Raw genomic sequence first — 21,446 nt, forward strand, 5'->3', positions numbered from 1 at the left:
CTAAACAAGGTATGGCTTCCCAGGTGGCACAGTGGTAAAGAATCTGCCTGCCAATGAAGAAGATGCAGGAGACACAGGTTTGATCACTGGGTGGGGAGGATCCCCTGGAGGAAGAAATGGCAACCCCCTCCAGCATTCTTGCCTGGGAAATCCCATGGACAGAGGAGCATGGTGGGCTGCACTCCAGGGGGTTGCAACAAGTAGGACATGGTTGAGCATGCACAACCAAGGAAAACTGAGACCCTAAAGCAGTGCAATTTTTAAAGAGATGGGAATAGCAGACCACCTTGCCAGCCTCCTGAGAAGCCTGTATGCAGGTCAAGAAGCAACAGTTAGAAGCAGACATGCAACAACAGACTGGTTCCAAATTAGGAAAGGAGTATGTCAAGACAATATATTGTCACCCTGCTTATTTAACTTATATGCAGAGTACATGATGCCAAATGCCAGGCTGGATGAAGCACAAGCTGGAATCAAGATTGCCAGAAGAAATATCAGCAACCTCAGATATGCAGATGATACCACTCTAATGGCAGAAAGCGAAGAACTAAAGAGCCTCTTGATGAAAGTGAAAGAGGAGAGTGAAAAGGCTGGCTTAAAACTCAACATGCAAAAATGAAGATCATGGCATCCGGTCCCATCACGAAAAGGGAAGACAAATTAGGGACTGCAGTGTACTTATGATGGTCTCTACACTACAGGGGCTCAACTCTGGGGCCTGAAGGCATTGACAGTAATCATAAGAGAAGATGGGATAAATACAGGAGATGTTTAGAAAATAAAGTGGACAGACCTGTGACTAAGCTAAATCTGAGGGATAAAATGGTCATCTCTCGAGAGGTTCGTCTTCTTCTGCCAGTACAGGATCCCCCGAGAGGGAGAGGGGGAGGAGAGAGAGGAAGAAGGGGGTCAGGAGGAGGAGAGAGAGGAGGAGAAAGGGGATGAATTGACAAGATGACTTAATTTCTTAGAGTTCCACAGGCTGACTCTACTACTGGACTTCTCAGTTCTATGACTCAATGAATCCCCTGCTAAAATTGAGCCAGTTGAACCAGGTTTCTGCCACTTGCAAACAAAAAGAGCCTTGACCAACATAGGGGTTAAGGCACAAAGCAGGGAGCAGAAACTCTCTGCTTTCCAGCCTGGGGACATGGGAGTAGAGGGTAAAGATGGGTTTCCTACAGAGGCAAGTGATGCACTCAGGGATACTGAGATGTCCCTGTGATATCCAGGGGAGGTCTTCACAGGAAAATATACAGAAGGGACTTCAACATGTTAACCATTAGTGATGACACTAAACTGCGTTCCCCTGCAGCCCCACCATTCTTCCTACTCTTTAATTTACACCTTTTCTTTCTTTTTTTTTAATTGGAGTATAACCACTTTACAATATTGTGTTGGTTTCTTCTGTACAACAAAGAATCAGGATATAGACAGGTATATATATGTATCCCTTCCCTGTAGAACCTCCCTTCCACCCACTCCTCAATTGACACATTTTCTTAAAGAGATGTATTATTTTTATAGTGATTATTACACAAAAGTAAACAAAGCCTGGTATATGCACACATAGCAGAGTACACAAAAGAACCGGCTTCTCAAAGCAACTAAAACAGCATAGGCTCTCTCTTGCGTTTCCAGCAGGTCTTTCCATCTGTTACAGGGAGGAAAGAATGATTAACTTTCATCTGCCCATTCTGTCATAGGCGCTGGGAAACGGGAGAAATGAAGAGAGTAAGTGATCAACATGGGAGAATTTCAGAATCACATTTCAAACTTTCTATCCTCTGCCCCCAAATCTTACGGGGTTCTCAAGCCAGCACACCTGGTCATAGTAGTTACTCTCTCAGTCGTGTCCGACTCTTTGTGACCCCGTGGACTGTAGCTCACTAGGCTCCTCAGTCCATGGAATTCTCCAGGCAAGAACACTGGAGTGGGTTGTCATGCTAGCTCGTCTAGCCTGAGTCCAATTTTTGCTTCACCAGCTGAAGCAGAAGCAAAAGATTAGTCTTGAAGTCAACAGATTTCTTTTCCTATCCAACCTGCTCTTTCCCTTTGGATAATGTCCTTAAACATTTCCTTGAAATTCTCTTAAAAGGCTTAAAATTTTTGTCTTCTGTGATAGAAGCAGAAGTATAATAATAATAATAATAAAATTTACTTAGACTGCTTCTGAAATATCCTGAAAGGTATTTGAAGGGAGAAGCAAATCGAAAAGTCCTTTAATAATGGATTTCAGAGTTAAATTTCACCATGGCTAATCTAAATCCCTCCTTTTACCATTTTTGTCCTGTTTTTCACTTGATCTTCAGTAGATCTAAAGAACAGCTGGTAACTCCTCAGTGATACTTTAAGAAGAGTTAAGGCTATGCTAGTATTTAATCTTAATCAATTTTATACTTAGTTGCAATTCACTGCTTACCTGAAGCCTGATGTCTATGAAGGCAATGAAGAGGCCATTGGCAAGGAAATGTTACTCAAGCAAGGGGAGATGAGTGGATACCCCATGGAGTATTTTATGTTCTAGCACTTTATGTTCTAGCAACAGTAAGGTCAAATATGTCCTAATTGTGGAAACCGCTGTCAATGTTACAAGAAAGCTGCTTTCTTTGTGTCTTTTACAACTTAAAAGTTTCTAAATCCTCCTTGATACAAAAATAGGTAGAAGGCAAAACAAAGTTCCTTCAATGCCATTAAAAACTTGTGAGATCAGGAAGGAATTTTGAAAGGGCAGATGGAAAAGTGATTAATTGTTACTAAAAAAACTAGACGGAATTTCCCTCCTCCAGAGCCCAGCAAGTAGGGCTGGGAGATGAGGTGGCCCTGGGGAAATGTAGATGAATGTACCGAGGCTGGAGGCCTGGTCCCAGGGCCCCTCACCCCTGCCTTTCCCAGTCCTGCTTGGAGATATTTCAATCCCATTCTTCTCCCAGGCTCTCCCTCTCGGCTCCTCAGCAGCAGTCCCACATCACATTGAGTTTAAAATAAAGAAATGCTTTTCCTAAAGAATCCGCACACAAATAATCTCATTACCCCAGTGCTGAGGTTTATACAGCAGACGTCTTCTGCCAGGAAAAAAAAAAAAAAAGCACTCTCCACTCGCTCACATGGAACAGCTGTGAGGAGAGAAATGGTATTTAATTCATTGTGAAATATTCAACAATGGCTTCGCTGCACTTTTAAAAGCCTTTTGATAGTAAAACCCATAGAGAACAGCCCATCCTGTGTGCTGAAAAGCAGCCTCCCCACAATTAGTCCCTCTATTCAGCGGTCGGGAGAGTCTGTGTAAACTTCAGCGCGTGCTGCCCACGCTGTGGACAGCTTCAGGGGGACAAACCTTTCAGGAACTTCTCAGGGTGGAGTCAGGTTCAGAGACTCGAGTTGGTGAAGAAGCGGGGAGGGGGCACAGGGAGGCCAAACTTTGGTGACAGACCCTAAGCGAATGCCAGCGAAAGACACCATCCTCCACTGCAGCTTTAGGAATGGCCTTGCCCTTCCGTGCCCCCGAGGAACCACAGCTGAACCAAAAGAAACCAGAGAGAAGGGTCCAAAATACAGACCGCAGACACCCATTTCCTCCGGCAAGGTTTTTAGGAGTTCCCAGTTTGTGGGGAAACTATGAATGCGTGTATTATCTCATTCTACAGGGTGGACATCAGCCACCAGGACTGAGGTGACAATGAAGAAATGTTTGGGGACTTGCCTGGTGTGTCTAGTGGTTAAGAATCCACCTTCCAGAATCCACCTGCCAAGCCAGGAGTGAGTGTTCACTCAGTTGTGTCCGACTCTTTTCGGACCCCATGGACTGTATCCCGCCAGGCTCCCTATCCATGAGATCCTCCAGGCAAGAATACTGGAGTGGGTTGCCATTTTCTTCTCCAGGGGATCTTCCCAACCCAGGGATCAAACCTGGGCCTCCCATATTGCAAGGAGATTCTTTACCACCTGAGCCAGCAGGGAAGCCAATCCAGGAGACTCGGGTTTGATCCCTGGTCTGGGAAGATCCCACATGCTGCGGAGCAACTATGCTCATGAGCCACAACTACTGAAGCCTGAGCACCTAGAGGCAATGCTCCACAACAAGAGATGCCACCGCAAGGAGACACCTGCCCATCACAACTAGAAAGGAGCCTTCGCGCGCTGCCACTAGAGAAAGCCCACACAGCAACAAAAACCCAGCACAGACTTAAATAGATAAATATCCGTAATTTAAAAAAATATCAGGCAGCAAAATTTGTATTATGGTTAAGAGCATGGGCTTTGGGGGAAGATCTCAGTTTAACTGACACTCTCCCCTCCTCCCAATAGTATAGCTAGATTTATTGAGGGAAGTGACTTGACATCTCTGAGCCTCATTCATCTCATCTGTAAAATGGGAATAATATTTCCTTCCTAGGAATATCACATGTGTGATCCTTAGCAGACAGAAAGTGTTTAATGAATGGCCATTATTCTACCTCTCAAATTGGTCTAGAAAGAAGGCAGGTCTTTTCCCGGACTTCCTGCTGTTGTTCAGTCCCTCAGTCGTGTCCGACTCTTTGAGAGCCCATGGACTGCAGCACACCAGGCTTCCCTGTCCTTCACCATCTCCCGGAGCTTGCTCAAACTCATGCCCATTGAGTCAGTGATGCCATCCAACCATCTTATCGTCTGTCGTCCCCTTCTCCTCCTGCCTTCAATCTTTCCCAACATCAGGGTCTTTTCTAATGAGTCAGCTCTTCACAACAGGTGGCCAAAGTATAGGAGCTTCAGCTTCAGCATCAGTCCTTTCAAAGAATACTCAGGATTCATTTTCTTTAGGATTGACTGGTTTGATCTCCGTGCAGTCCAAGGGACTCTCAAGAGTCTTCTTCCAACACCACAGTTCAAAAGCATCAATTCTTCAGCCTTCTTTATGGCCCAATTTTCACATGGACCATACATAACTACTGGAAAAACCATAGCTTTGACTATACCGACCTTTGTAGGCAAAGTAATGTCTCTGCTTTTTAATATACTGTCTAGGTTTGTCATTGTTGGACTTCCTCCAGTAAGATTATTTAAAATTGAAGCAGAATGAGACAGGAACTATTTTTACTCTTCATTCTAAATTTCTTAATTGATCAGCAGAAAAGCAACAAGGAAGAGAGATAAGCATAGATATCTCATTGAAAAGTCTGAGGGATCTGGACCATGTTGAAAACAAAACAACACAAAAATATCACTAAATGTTAACCAAACTTTGCATCATGGTAGGTTGATTTTGCTGTTCAGGTACTTTAATTGTTCAAAGCACATAATACTGATGAAATGTCTATTTCACAACAACTTTTCTATTATTTCCAGTCTTGTCTCAACAGACCAGCAACAGGATACAGGCAGTTCAGCCACTTTCATTATAAAACCCAATGTTCAGTCTATCATCAGGGTGCAGGCTGTCTGTTGGTTCTGCTTGGTGAAAAATGTCCATCTGGGCTGACCAACAAGGAAACACCGAGCTGTCTCAGCTGCTCCAAGTTGGTGACCATGGTGGGGCAATTTGAGACCCTGAAAGTGGTCTCCACTTGTCTAAGTTAGTTTGTGGCAGTGGATGTAACAGCCAGTGGTTCCACCAGAAGGCAAAGAACAAATTAGGGTGAAGATGCCAAAGGGCAGCCAGGATCGGAGGCAGTGACTGAGGAGTGAAGGACCTCTATGTGCCATCCTAGTTTCTGTATCTGTTGTGGGCGGGGGTGTTGGCTCAGGATTTCCACCCCCTTTCACAGGCCCTGTTCCTCCAGCTCGTTTTCCCCCACTGCATGAGACAGCGATGCTGGGAAAATCTGCCATGCACTGGATAGTCCTTGAGAAACAGATCACAGTGTGAGACCCCTACGGAGTCATCCTAAGGGCTCTGCCCCATCCCACCTGCAGCTCCCAGTGGAGACCACAGGTCCCCACCCTTCATGGTACTCGGAGAGATCACGCTAAGGAGCATGCAGTAAAAGGGGAGTGTTTAAAAGGAAACAGGAGAGAAGTGGCTGGAATTCAGGCATAGCATCCATACCCAGTGTTTCCAAGACTATAGGATGGAAACCATTTCCAGATTTAAAGACAGTCTCTTGGGACTGACCAGAATGGTGAGAAGGGGTTGATAGGAAGGAAGCTTTAGCAGGGAATTCAAGTGAGTTCAATAAAGTGTGTTTGGCACACTCGCCAAGTATAACAGGGTAAGTGCTGCTAGGGCTACAAAGGTACCTTTTCCCTTGGTAATTCTTCACCTCCTGGGGGACGTCAGACTACTTTGAAAATCCAACGAAAGCTACAGACCCTTAAAAACACCCTTGCACACAACTTCAGAGGGACCTCATGTTTCTGAGACATCTGCATGAAGCACCCTTGCCCTATGAGACTCTGTAAGCCTAAGACTCAGCAGAAGTTGTCAGGATTGATTTTTTTTAAAAAAGCATGTATGAAACAGGTAAGAAATCACGAGACAGCTGCAAAGGCAACTAGAACCCTGGTTCTGTAGATACTGAAAATCACTGCCTCTGTTTCTCAAGGTTCAGTTTAGCAAGTCTGAGGAGGCACAGGCATTGGGAGTTTTGAATTTTGTTTTTTTAATGTCACCGTTCAAGGATGAACACAAATCCTAAAGATGTGCAAGAAAGTCCGAAAGAGTCAAAAATGCGGGGAATGACTCTTAAACTGGGGCTGTTGGGGAACCCAGTGGGGAAGGCACCCACCACTCCTCATTCTCACAGTGATGGGGTGGAGGGAACGGTCAGCTCACTGGGCCACCGAAAGCGGGGCAGAGACCGAACCAGAGAGGATGGGCCTGTTACACGGGCAGCCTGAGAGACAGCCAAAGGTTGCCCTCTACATCAGTGGGAAGGTAATTTCTCTCAGAGTGCAATTAGGTCTCATGTTTGACCTATGACCTCTGGCCCAGGAGATATTTACGATCTCCAGACAGCCAGCCTAGGGGGCAAGTGAGTGAGGATGGAAGCTGAAGGCATTTAACAGAGGAGGAGGACGGCGGGGAGGGAGAGAGGGAGGAAGGAAGGAAGAACGGAAGGAAAGCGGGAGGGAGGAAGGCCTTGGTCAGTCTGAAGTCATCTATGAAATCATGAACCGACAGCCGTGCCCTGGAGCACACCAAGTCCGCCGTCGATGCGGTTTTCTGTTCCTCCCCATAATTCGGGGAGGTAGGCATTATTCTATCACATATGAGGTCACGAGGCTCAGAAGGGGTCAGTGAGGTGGCCAGGGTCGCACAGCTGGTAGGCAGCGGGGCTAGAACCTGGGCCCCGGCCAGTCTCAACTCCCTTGTTCATTTCCCAACCGAATCAGTGCGCAGGAGAAGTCCACAGAGCCTTCGCCCCCTTACCCATCCCGCTATCTTCTCTCGACCCATCTAGAACTCCCTCCAGCCTCTTGCAAAACTGAATCTCTGCCCACAATCTCTTCTGTTCCAACGGTTTCTTTCTCAAGCCGGGCTCGGGGCAGTCGTTACTTCCCCCGACCGAATGGAGTGGCCGAAGCCGCGCGTTCCTCTCCTCTCCGCTTCCTCCGCTTCCTCCGCTCCGGGAGCCGCGTCTTGCAGCGTGCCCCGGACGCAGTGCCTCTCCCTTCGGGCGGATTCTGCGTGCGCCCGCCTCGCTGGCAGCGCCGGGGTTAACCCGCCGGCCTGCGGAGCAATGATTTCTGTTTTATTTCAGCAGGGGAAGTGTGTGCCGGCCTGATTAGCCTGATGGTTTCCTCTTTTCCCATAACCTCCAGACCCCCACGGCCCAAGTGTTTACTCTCTGAAATAAAAAATCTGCTGGTGTTTTTCTTTTTGTGTGCTCGTGTATTTTGGGAGGATTGCAGAGGAGGAAGGCGGGGTGGGGGGGGGGGTGAGGGACGTGGAGGCGGGGGCGCTGGGGAGGGGCGCCTCCCCTCGTCCCTGCCCCCCAGCGCGCCTCCCCCAGCTGCAGCCTTGAGCTGAGACCCCTGGCCACAGCGCAGGAAAGAAACTTATTAATGAAGGAGCTGGGTCTCTTGCTTCAGCAGCTATAAACACAGCGAACATCTGGAGAGAGTAAGTCTCCAGGCGGCCAGACGCTGAGAACAACAGGCTGCCTCCGCGCATCCCTCCCCCGCCCGGGCCCTCCCCCCGCCGGCCAGCAGCCCCCGCACCCTCACCCACCAGCACTTCATTCACCGGGGGCGGCGGGGTGGGGAGGGGAGGGCTGACGCCAGGCGGCCTCCACCGGGGTCCCCAGCCCCCGCTCCCCACACCGAGTTCCCGAAGAAGGGTCAGACAGCTTGAATCCAATAAGAACTCCGTGCCCCAGGGACCTTTTCCCAACTCGGATCAAATATTTGTGGTTTGAAAAAGTTAAGAGAACTTTTTTCTCCCCAGCCCCCTGGGACTCCCAGTGCAATGCTGTTACTTCCTAGGATTTTTGAGAGGAGGCCCTGGAGGACTGCCAAAGAGCGCACACATCCCCGTTGTAATTCACTAACCCCTGCCCAGGTTTCTCCCACTCGGTTTCTTTCCCTTCAGAGGAACTGCAGGGGTGTTTTACATTTAGGAAGGTCTTTACAGTCCTTCCTGCCCTGGGCTGCTGGACTCTAACCCGTAGCTTCTCTTTCTGGTTTTCACCAGGCCCCCTTCTCATTTCTCCATAAGCTGGGACACATGGGAAGGAAAAATTGGCAGGTGTCAGAAAATCAGTCGGGCTGGATGAATGTGGGCAAGACTCTGGACTTAAGGGTCGGGCACCAGGTTTCTTTGGGTCACTTAAATTCACACTTAGATCGTGGTGTAAGGAAAAGGTAGCATCTGTTGATCACATATTATAACACCTCTTGAAGTAGAAATATAGCACTCCACGTAATAGCACAAGACTCTGAAATGAGTGTAATGATCGGGCCTGTTAAAGGTTAGAGAACAAGATTCCAGGTGTATTCTTGCTCTTTTCACCAAGCCCCGTCACCCAGGGGTCCCAAACTCTGGGATTTAATACCTGAAGATCTGAGGTGGAGCTGATGTAGTAATAATAGAAATAGAATAGAATAGAAATAGAAATAGAAGTGCACACAAAAAAGTATAATGCACTTCAATCATCCTGAAACCATCCCCCAGCCCCCAGTCCAAGGAAAATTTGTCTTCATGAAACTGGTCCCTAGTGCCACAAAGGTTGGCGACGGTTGCCCTAACCCTTTGCTAGCACTCAATACCTTTCAGCTTATACTCAAAAACTTAAACTGGAAGTGATGGTAATCTGCGTATGAAACAGCACAAGCTGGAAAAGCTACCAAGGTGATGGGGTTGGGGGTTAATAGGATGGATGGGACAATATAACATTGGCAAATAGGAGCAAATTCAATCCATAGCCAGAGAAATACCTTGCACTTATGGAGAAGAGGTTCAGGCATTGGTAAAGATCTCATGATCAGAAGAACAAAATGATAGAGCCAGGGTGTAGGCTAGTTTTTGCACATGGATGCTCTCCTAATGCGCTCCTAGCTGGAGGCAGACCTGCTGCTCTTTCCCCAAGCCTCTCTTCCTAGCAGTTTTTGGTCCTCTCAGAGATAAGATGCAGGTGGGAAGAGGGTTTCCTGCATTAAGCTTCTGGCAGCGCTATCCCCTGGAAGCAGTTTGTCCGGCAGCTTGGCCCCAACTGTAGCCCCTTCCGTGAAAGGCTAAAACCTGAGACAGGCTTACAGCTTCCCTCTTCCAGACACAACTACCAAGTTGGATTCTGAGGTCAAAATTTTCACTGAGAGGAGTGGTCCATATTACTACATCCCAGACAAATGCATGCCTGCACACCCACACACACAGGATCAGAACAGTTTTTAAAGAACAAAGAACCTAGAACAGGTCCTTTCAAAAAAGAAAACATACCCCGAATGAGGGAAGAACAGATATGGGCAGCAGATAGAGTTTAAAATACCATTTTTTTAAACCACAGGGCCATCTGAGATGATCAGCTGAAAGAACAGACTGCTAGCAGAATAAACATTTCAGAGCAAGGTGAATCTCCATTTAACAAGTCTCTCTGGCATTCCCTCGATGTTCTCAACACTTAAAAGCCAAGTCAGAGGCATCTGTTTTTCCTGCTGAAACTTCCCACCTGGTTGTCGATAGCCCTTTCCAAACACTGGTCCAGGTTTGATCTCTCCCAGCCGCCTGGCCGTCTGGCTCGGGAGAGACCGTGAACTCAGACTTTCAGTACGGTCTCCCACTTGAACTTCCAAAGTTTATTTGGAAAGACACTCTTTTGTTCAACCCTTTTGCTTGTAAATGTATTTTAGAAATTTTACATACTGTGGCAAGATTCAGTCACACACTTAATGGTTAACCTTTATCTCATAAATGTGATATTTCATCTAGGGACCATTTCTTCACGTCACATAAATGTAGTCTCATATACACATTTGGATAAAAGTTGCTAAGAGACAAGACATGAGTCTTCCCCTTTCTGTCTCTTCTCAGTTTCCAGGGCATGCACTGGCCACCAAAAATGTTCATCCCATCACTGGGTCACTTTCTGACTCAAAGATACCCAGACACTTCTGGATGCTTGGGCACTTCAGGACAAAGAGTTACAGTGGCAAACATTCATATCGTGCTTGCTTAGTGACGGCACTGCTTTACACTTGTCATATATTAACTTGGTGGTTCCCAAAGTGTAGTCTTCAGACCGCAACAGCCATAGCACCACCTGAGACTTTGAGAGAAGTGCAAATTTTGAGCCCTACCCTAGACCCACTGAATCAGAAACCCTGGAGATAGAACCCCCAGAACCTGCATTTTAACAAGCCCTCCAGTGACTCTGAAACACTTTGAAAACACTGGTTTAGATGAGGAAATGGAAATTTAAAGTAAGTCGCCTAAGGCAACACAGTTAGAAAGGGCTGATGGGCAGATCCAAGCCATCGGATTCTAGAGGTTGGAGTCCTCACCATAGACTTCACCTCTCTCTTGAAGAATGAGAAATAAGACTGTGGGTAGATGAGGTCTTTACTGTGACCCAGGACCAAAAACATTCCAAATTGCATGATCCAAAAAGAAAAAAAAAGCATTGTCTCATCAAATCGAAGACCATGGTAATGAGGCCATAGGTCCGTTCCCATGAGGGTAAGTTGGGTTTACTGTATTCTGAACCTGCAGATGCTTTCCAACTCATAACAACTATTTTGCAACAGTGAACTTTGGTCAAAGAGCACCTGTGTAAGCTTAGCTGATTCAAGACAGACCCATCCCTGAAATGAAAAATGCTTTGATAATATGTCACTCTGAAAGTGTGTCATAGTTTCTGGTACACATTATTATCATTCACGGTCATCAGAGCTATGAGGTTCAAGTCAAACGTGGACATCTATCAGTGGATGGCAGGGACCGCGGGCGTGTGGCCTGGGTGCTCAGTTGGGTCTCTGATGTCACTTTTCTGGTTCCCAGTGGGAAACAGGCATTGCATGACTCCAGCTGGGTCTGGGCACCACTCTGAGCTCACTGTCTGTGTCTAAAAATAGTTTGCCATTTCTACTCCATCCCTTCCGTAGGGCCATGGATGGGAGCTGGTCATGACAGTAAGAGGCAGTAAAGTGTTAGTGAGTTCTCAGAGACGGGGAACAAGAGACTGACATTTACAAAAATGCTTCTTGCTACGATGATTGAGAGAAAGGGCTGAGGTGGGGGGACAACATAGAAGAAGGGAACAGAGGGAAGGCAGAGCCAGTGGGCTCCACTCCAGTCAGACTATAAACAGCAACAGACATTTCAGCCGTGTCTCGTGTAAGGGGCTCCATTGATTCACCAGGCTCCCCAACAGAGGGATGAGGAGAGGCTAAGATAGAAAGAGCCCATTCATTCATGCAGAACCCCACTCTCTGTCCCCATTGGCTGTCGCTAATGGCTTCAGGCTGATGGGAAGGAGGGGGAAGAGGCAAGCGGGAGGAGGAGGTAGAAATGAAAGAAAATGATGACTACAAGATTGTCATGAAGAGATGTACAGCTGCATAGGCAATTGCATGCAAATGTGGCTTCCCTTTTTAGCTGTAGAGTTAATGTCCTCAGATTCATCTCTTTTTCTCTTTCATGGTATCTGCCCCTCCCCTTCTTTTCCCTTCCCATTCATCTTTCAGTCTCTTGTCCTAGAGTTCCTCTGTCTCTCTACTAACACCCACTTTTCTTTTCTATTTCCACACACCTCTTCTTTCTTCTTCTTTCACCAGCTATTCTGTCCAACTAATTCGTGACTAGTCTGGATTGCTGAGCATTCTGTTCCCATCACCTGATAACCTCCACCCCTCCCCACTCACATTTTCTCTAAGCTTTATTCTCTCCCCCTCCTCCCTCCCTCCACTCTTCCCCTCCCTCTCGGCCTCAGTCCCTTTGGGAACAGGAACAACATTCAGAGGAAGGACCCTCATCGGTCCTCGATGGCCCCTCCTGCCGGGCAGCCCAGGCACTGACAGATTCGTAGTCCTGACAGAAGAGCCTATGTCCCTTCTCAGAGCACAAATGTGAGATGGAAGCAGGGCTGGGGAGTGGCCAGGAGGACGGGAAGGAAACTGAAGTTATAAATAGGATAAAAGAAGATGAAAAAAAAAAGGAGCGTATTTTTCTCTTTCTTTTTTTCTTAGTCAACACATCTCCAAGGAAATGCACTGCAGCTGGAGAAATCATCGACTGGTCCGTGTCTTCATCTCCCTTCCCTATAACCCAAAATCTCCTTCCAAAGGACACCCATCACTGAGGAGGGCTGGACCACAGCCCAGAAATAATCACTGCAACCCCTTCCTTCATCTGGACAGCTCAGAAGGCAAAGGAGGGGCTGGGAAGTCTCAGGGGTTTTGCCGGATATTTCCATCAGAAGCAGCCTAGGATACAGGGAACTATAGCTATCACGTTCGCCACCAAAGCACCACTGCCTCATAGAAGCTGGCTAGAGTTTCTGAGCTGCAGCTGGTGACAATCCAGGTCATTTTAGGACTGGTTATTATATGCCCTCACCTTCCCATCCTACCCAAGAGCCACTAATCTAGGTGACTCTTGCTTCCTTCTTAAAGAGGTAGACTGGAAAGTAGACTCTCTTACACGACTATCAGTCGTAGCATTTTTAAAACAGCTTCCCCCTAAGTAACCTAAATGTCCATCGACAGAGGAATGGATAAAGAAGATGTGGTACATATATACAACGGAGTATTACTCGCTATTTGTTGTTCAGTCGCTCAGTCATGTCTAATTCTTTGTGTCTTTGTGACACCTGGTCTGCAGCACACCAGGCTTTCCTGTCCTTCACTATCTCCCAGAGTTTGTTCAAACTCATATCCATTGAGTCGATGATGCCATTCAACCATTTCATACTCTGTCGCTCTCTTCTCCTCCACTGGGGTCTTTTCCAATGACCCTTAGCAATTAAAAAGAATGAATTAATGTCATTTGCAACAACATGGGGGGGCCTAGAGATTGTCATGCTGAGTGAAATCAGAGAAGGAGAAGTATCATATGGCATCCCTGATATGTGGAATTTAAAAAGAAATGATACAAATGAACTTACAAAAGAGACTCACAGACTTAGAGAAGGAATTTACGGTTGTCAGGGGGGGAAGAATGGGGGGAAGGGATAAGTTAAGGAGTTTAAGATGGACATGTACACACTGTTGTGTTTAAAATGGATAGCCAACAAAGACCTACAGTATAGCACAGATAAGTCTGCTCAGTAATATGTGGCAGCCTGAAAAGGAGGGAAGTTTGGGGGAGAATGGATACATGTATATGTATGGCTGAGTCCCTTCACTGTTCACCTGAAATATCAAAGCATTGTTTAATTGGCTAAACCCCAATACAAAATAAAAAATTTTTAAAAATAAAGAAGCTTCATCCTGAGGTTCTTAAAGATCTTCACAGACATTGTCTCACTGGCCCTGAAGTAAAAACTCTTACCTTTGGGAAACTTGACAAGGAGGAGAATGAAAAATCATCTTCACTTCTTAGCTAAGAAAGAGATGGGCCATGTCTTTTTCTGATGAAAATTAGGTGTTCTGATTTGAAGCTACAAGTGAGTGTGGAAATGAACTCAACTATTAAGAAGATGTATTAAGTAAATGTAATAAACTGTAAATTGGTAGCACGCAGAAGCACCATCCAGAGCTGAAAGCGTTAAGGCAAGGCAGCTTTAATCTCTGTTGCATAGGGAGATGTAAGACTTCAAAGCCTAGTGGTGTGAATAGGATTGAAGAATTATACAAATATAGACAAAACCATTTTGATCTTTTGCTTACACAAACAAAATCTTTTTTTTTTATTTATCTGTTTAAAGGATCACTTTTATCATCTCTTAAAACTTTAAGTCCTTAAGTCTAACCTGTGAACAACTATAAAATCCTCTGTGCCGCCTCATGAAATGGGTCAATAGCCGAGACCTCTGTGTTTATCCTTGGGGGGAACTGAGACGCCAAGCAGAAAGTGATGACACAAATGCTATCCTGTCTGAGATCCAAGGTAGTGCCAAAGAACACCTCCAAGATCAAGGGCTGTTGAGTCAAGACAGGGAACACAAGGTCAACTTCATCCTGCCCAGGAAGAGAACCTGGCAACTGCAAACCAACTCCCAGCCTTCTCAGCCCCAATCAAGTGTTGCCACATCTCACTCTGCATCTGTCAGTGTATTTCGGTAAAGATACAGCATAGGCAACAAAACATCTTTTCTTTATTTCTCCACTATTATAAAAATACCTTGCCGTATAGTGTTCTCAGGTAAAGAGATATGGAACCAAAAAAAGTTGCATTTAAGTTAGTTTCCAGTGGCTTTTCACCTAGGCACTTCATCAGAACAGAGGATGAAGAATCTGCCTGCAATATGGGAGACACAGGAGACGTAGGTTCTATCCCTGGGTTAGGAAGATCCCCTGGAGGAGGAAGTCACAAAACCCACTCCAGTATTCTTGCCCAAAAAATCCCATGGACAGAGGCACCTGGCGGGCTACAGTCCAAAGGGTTGCAACGAGTTGGACACAACTGAGCATTAAACACGCACACACAGCGTGTAAGCGTCATGAAATTTCTTATGCTAAGATTCGTCCTGGGAGAAAACAAATGTGGCTTTTTGGTACCTGGATATATTATCATAACCTGATCTCTTGAAAAATTGAACTTACTGTCAGAATCGATCATTTCAGGATCCCTAAATTAAAGTTTTACATGTTGTATCACAAATAAACCAAAAAAAAAAAGTTAGCCGGTTAGCAAGGACCAGGGGAATTTGTGAGAAACACAATGACTCTGGCACAATAGAACGGGGGTATGGACTTTGAACTTGTCTGCTCCTTGGGAGACTGATTCCTGTTCACCAGAGGGCAGCACTGTGAGCAGCATGTCCGGAGTGAAAGGAATTCTGAGAGGAGCTTCTGTGAGGAAGAGTTGAGGAGAGAGGCAGCAGACGAGAAGAAAGAAGCCAAACGCGGATCAGGGCAGAGCTAAAGAGGATGATGGAAAGAGAAGACAAATGAAAGAAATCACGTCCTGTAAGAAGACTGACGATAGAGGACAAACATATGGACACCAAGGCGGGAAAGGAGGGTGGGATAAATTGGGTGATTGGGGCCCACATGTATATACTGTTGATACTATGTATGAAATAGGTAGCTCAGGTGAAGGACGCCTGCAATGCAGGAGATCCTGGTTCGATTCCTGGGTTGGGGAGATCCGCTGGAGAAGGGATGAGCTACCCACTCCAGCATTCTTGGCCTTCCCTGCTGGTAAAGAATCCACCTGCAATGCGGGAGACCTGGGTTCAATCCCCGGGTTAGGAAGATCCTCCGGAGAAGGAAACCTACTCCAGTATTCTGGCTGGCAGAATTCCATGGACCGTATAGAATTCCATGGACTCATAAAGAGTCGGACACGACTGAGCAACTTTCACTTTCACTTCACTTCATGAAATAAGTAACTAAGGAGAACCTAACTCAGGGAATTCTCAGTGCTTTGTGGTAACCTAAATGGGAAATCCAAAAAAGAGGGGATATGTGTATACATATGGCTGATTCACTTTGCTGTATGATAGGGCTTCCCACGTGGCACTGGTGGTAAAGAATCCACCTGCCAATGTAGTTGGATTCCTGGGTTGGGGATATCCCCTGGAGGAGGGCATGGTAACCACTCAAGTATTCTTGCCTGAAGAATCCCATGGAGAGGGGAGCCTGGTGGGATAGAGTCCATAGGTCACAAAGAGTTGGACACAACTTAGCACGCGTGCACACACACGCAGAAACTAACACAACACTAAGACCACCATACTCCAATAAAAATTAAAACAACAACAACATCAGCAAAGGCTGACTAGTTCACACGCCCTCTGTCCATCTGGTTCGCACTTCGTAATTAAAAACCTTCTAGGTCCTTTGTTAACAGCCAGTTTTAGGGGATAAAACTCTGGACCGGCACCGTGGAGAGAACTATATACAAAATGAAGACATAAAGAAACCCCCCGTGGGCCCTTTCCTAGAGTGTAGTCTTTCTGTCCCCGGAGAATAAAGTCTTTCAAAATGACTGAAAAGCTCTGGGACTTCCCATAGAACAAGAACATCCAGGACCCACCTAAGCCAGGGCCGCTGTGATGGCAACTGATACAGGATGCAGCCCACATCCAGTTGCCTCGGTCCCTCAACTCCATCCTCAGTCTCAGCCTCCATTTATGTTCCTACCTGAGCCATAGTGTTCAAGGCCGGTGGGCACTTCCTGAGTAGCTGTCTCTTCCCAGAACGGGTAACAAGCTCTTGGTGGATGATAGGCCGACTGGAAACCACAGGCCATTCGGGGATCTTCATAAGAGTTGAGAGGTCCCTGCCTCTGTGGCCAGGAAATAAAAGGAAATATATTAAGATTCCCTAATGGAACAGTAACTATCATCCATAAGTAAGAATTATTCATAGGTAAGAAAAGACTATTTTTTAAACTAATTTTTATTGGAGTATAGTTGCTTTACAATGTTGTATTAGCTTCTACTGTACACCAAAATGAATCCGCCATATGTATACATATATTCCCTTCCTTTTTGAATTTCCTTTTCGTTCAGGTCACCACAGAGCATTGAGTAGAATTCCCCGTGCAATACACTATGCAGAACCAAATATTGATCACTACCCTCCCCCATCCAAAAAAAAAAAAAAGGACTTAGGAATGGGAAAGATTTTTGACTTGGACTATGTATACATTTATTTTCATACATTTCCTCAACCATTTGAAGAATTTTTTAAATTTTCAAATAAGGATCCATGGTTAATGGCAAGGCAGAATCTTGGTCATCTTTATATAATCCTGGCTTTTGTCTTTTATTTTTTTAATGTTACCTTAGTCTATAAAAATGCCGTGAAAGATATTCTTAGAAGACATTCCAGTATCATAGAACCCATAGGTGACAAATGCCAAAGAAAAAAACAAAAAATGTATTTACCTAATAAAATTGCTCTTTTTTAGTTAATCAGTGTGCCTAAGTTTCTTTCTTTTTAAAATGTTTGTTTCTTTGGCTGTGTCAGGTCTTAGCTGAGGCCCGTGGGATTCCCCACTGCAGTGCACAGGCTTCTCTGGCTGCAGCATGTGGACTTAGTTGCCCCATAGCATGCGGGATCTTGGTTCCCTGACCAGGGACTTGAACCTGCATCCCCTGTCCTGGAAGGCAGATCCTTAAGCACTAGACCACCAGGGAAGGACCACCAGGGAAGTTCCGTGCCTAAGTTTTAATGATATCGATAGCTATATTAGAATTTTCATTTTTCCCACTTGGGCACTTATTCAATTCTCAGTTTTTGGAAAATCCATAAAATATACTCTCTACCCAGTACTCTCTAAGAAGGACAAATACAGTATGTGGGAGACCATGGTTTGCAGTGCTTAAGGCCCTGTTCTTTGAAGGCATGGATACATGGATTCAAATCCTGGCTCCATCACTTACTAACAGGGACCTAGGCCTGTTCTTCTATCTAAACCTCAGTTCACTCAACTAAAAGATGGGAAAAATAATACCTTCCTCATAAGGTAGGAGGAGTGAATGAAATAATACATGTAAGAAAATAATACTGGATAAAGTTTACTCCAGGGCTGTTCTTCTTCCCAGTGGGTTAAAGGTACTGAGAATGGAATAAGACCCTGGGACTGAACAGGGTCACCCTGACTTGCTATATGTGTGGGTGCTAAGTTGCTTCAGATGTGTCCGACTCTTTGTGACCCTCTGGCCAGGACCAGGCTCCTTGGTCCACGGGATTCTTCAGGCAAGAATACTGGAGTGAGTTGCCATGCCCTCCTCCAGGGGATCTTCCTGACCCAGGGGTCAAACCCATGTGTCTTACATCTCCTGCATTTGTATGCTATGTGCTTAGTCACTCAGTCGTGTCCAACTCTTTGCCACCCCATGGACTGTAGCCCACCAGGCTCCTCTGTCCATGGAGATTCTCCAGGCTAGAATACTGGAGTTGTAGGCAGCTTCTTTCCCTGGGTCGGGAAGATGCCCTGGAGAAGAAAATGGCAACCCACTCCAGTATTCATGCCTGGAGAATCCCACGGACGGAGGAGCTTGGTAGGCTACAGTCCACGGGGTCGCAAAGAGTCAGACACGACTGAGCGACTTCACTTCACTTCACTTCACTTCTTTACCACTAGCACCACCTGAGAAGCTCCAAATTACTGAATATCAAAAGCTTATGTCCTTGGCTTCTGTTACCAGGCAGCTCTTGTGAGAACCCTGTGAATATAAACAGAGCAGTGGCAGTGCTGCCATTTGAGTTTGGGACCAAGATTGAGGAAAATCATCAGCAAGAACACTTCAGTTGAGCTTCCAGACAGCAAAAAACATTTTGCTGACATCGTATTTTAACACTGCAAGCTCTTGCAGCAACTACATTAAGGTTTTCTTTTGAACCCCGAGGATAAGCAGGTCTTCAACAATTCTTTACAAGAGAATCGGCTTGAAGCACATTTTCTAAATGAGCTGTGTGTTCTCGAAATCCATCCCCATTTTTTTCACATTTCTCTAAAGTCTTTCTCCAAATTCAGTTTCAAGTATCAGAGTTTTAGAAACAGGGTCTGGCTGGGGAAATTTTGTCATTAAGTGGTATAAAGGAGGACTCTAAGTGACCTGGCCCTGTCCTCTTTAGATGATTTGCCTAAACCAGAAAGTCCTTATAAGAAGGCAGTGGGTGGTACCCGTAGGATCTTTGTAGACAGGTGGTGGGTGCTTTGGTCCAGGCCCTGCTAAAGTGGTGGGAACAAGAGGAGAACTTGAACTCAAGTGTCAAAGTTGAGGTTTTCTCTGCTAAGGAAAGACCTCAGAAGGTGAGGCATGGTTTGCAAAGAGGCATTGAAGGAAAATGATGAGTGCTCTTTAAAGGGAAGATGGAGGGCAGGAGTAGGTGGCGAGTTATGGGTAAGCAAGACGATATTGGGTTCTAGACCTGGGCCCTCACCACGTGGCTGTACGGTGAGTCAGCCTGCAGCTTTGACAAACAACCATGTACAGCATCTCTTTGAGTTTTGTGATTGGCTTTATTTTTAGTGGAGTGCCTCCTGCCCCCACACCAGGTTCCTTGTTGTCAGGGAGGGTTCATTTATTATTTTATACAGGAAAGTCTATTTTTAAGATATATTTCCTCCTTAACTGTCCTCAGTGGTGCCAGGGGACCCTATTTTTAAGAACGAGAAGGAGATAATGCATCAAACATAACATGAACTACAAACATCTTTGCTCACAGAGGCTCTTGGGAGCATCATGACACTTGTTACCTAGACACCTGCCTTTTTGTTTGATATTTCACCAACTGACTTAATACCTATTTCATAGAGTATGAGAATGACATTTTTACTCAAGAGGACCACAGAGCCAGTTCCAATTCATTATGAAACCTCAGCTGAGGAGAAAGAAGCAGGTTATTAACAGGTCAGAAATCTGGACAGCAAAGCCCCACCTCCATGCTTGAAAAAGGGCACCACCCAAAACAAGTTCAAGTCAACATCTTCCTCCTGGCTACTGGTGAACGGAGGTGAGTTCAGGAGATGCCAGCCACCCTCCCGACCCTGTCATAGTTTAGAGAACCCATCTGATGGGTCCTCAGTCATTCATCCCACAAGTGATTACTGAAAGGAACTAATGCAGGTCCCACACTGATCCATGCTGATCGATTAGCTAAACATGGTGAAGAGATGGTCACATTTAATCTTCACATTTAATCCTCATAGCTGTGCAAGATTCACTTTTTTATCTCCATTTCATGGAAGAAGATACTGAGGTTTCTCAGAGAGCAAGTAAACATCCAAGGCCACACAGTTAGTAAAATAATGGAGATAGAATTCCCTGGTGATCCAGTGCTAAAACTCTATGCTCCCTTTGCAGGGGGTCTGGATTCGATCCCTGGTCAGGGAACTAGATCCCACATACTGCAACAAAAACTGAAGATCCCATGTGCCAGAACTAAGACCCGGCACAGGCAAACAAATAAATAAATAGACATTTTTTTAAAGAAAGAGTTCTAGTTGAGACCTACTTGATTTCAGACTGCACACCGTGAATCTTCTGTGGCCTGGGTGGCTCGGGAAGGGAGGCCGCTGTCCCATGACAAAGTACTAAATGGATTATGACAATGGACGGTCATGAAACAAATCTGTATCACACAACCAGTCTATGCCAAGTATTATGTTAGATGCTTAGAATAAAGTATGAGCAAGACATGAACTTTACCCTCTGAAGTGCACAAACCAGTAAACAGGAAATTACAGCGAGGGGATGTGACAGAGTGAAGCACTGATGTGTATGGGCGAGGAGAGTGGCAGCAGGTAAGACTTCCTGGAGGAAGCAGATTAAGGTAATAACTGAAAGGTCAAGTAAGATTCAGCCTAGAACATTTGGAGAAGAGTCTAGAGAAAAACAGATGACACTCCTAAAAGTGCCAAGGAACACCTACACCTATTTAAGGAAGAATAAAAAAGACTCAGAATGGTGACAGAGAAAGAGAAAGACTTGGTAGTGACAAGTATGAGGGGAAAGCATGCTCTTGGCAATGAGAAAGCCTGCAGTGGAGGGCAGTTAGTAAGAATGGAAGCTGGAGGGACAGTGCTGTATGCGTGCATGCGTGTGTGCTAAGTCGCTTCGGTCCTGTCTGACTCTAAGACCCCATAGACTGTAGCCCACCAGGCAATGAGAACGCCTGCAGTGGAGGGCAGTTAGTAAGAATGGAAGCTGGAGGGACAGTGCTGTATGCGTGCATGCGTGTGTGCTAAGTCGCTTCGGTCCTGTCTGACTCTAAGACCCCATAGACTGTAGCCCGCCAGGCAATGATAACACCTGAAGTGGAGGGCAGTTGGTAAGAATGAAAGCTGGAGGGACAGAGTTGAGGGTCATGAAAACCAGACCAGAATCTGGCTGCAAGAGAAAGGAATTCAAGGTGGTATTAAAGGTAGTGGCATGGTGAGCCAAGATGTTCCAGAAGGACACATTTGATAG

The 21,446-nt window shown here is 45.8% G+C and overlaps 1 protein-coding gene across 1 annotated transcript in view; it reads right to left on the reverse strand.

Annotated features, from left to right (window-relative positions):
- Nucleotides 1-21,446, reverse strand: part of ETS1 (ETS proto-oncogene 1, transcription factor) — a 138,648-nt gene that overhangs the window by 91,348 nt on the left and 25,854 nt on the right. The window contains exon 3 of the mRNA XM_020879226.2: nucleotides 16,663-16,807. Within this exon, the coding sequence (XP_020734885.1) occupies nucleotides 16,663-16,807 (145 nt within the window). The remainder of the gene's footprint in view (nucleotides 1-16,662; nucleotides 16,808-21,446) is intronic.

This window comes from Odocoileus virginianus, chromosome 28 (assembly GCF_023699985.2).
Source record: "Odocoileus virginianus isolate 20LAN1187 ecotype Illinois chromosome 28, Ovbor_1.2, whole genome shotgun sequence".
NCBI classification, from domain to species: Eukaryota; Metazoa; Chordata; class Mammalia; order Artiodactyla; family Cervidae; genus Odocoileus; species Odocoileus virginianus.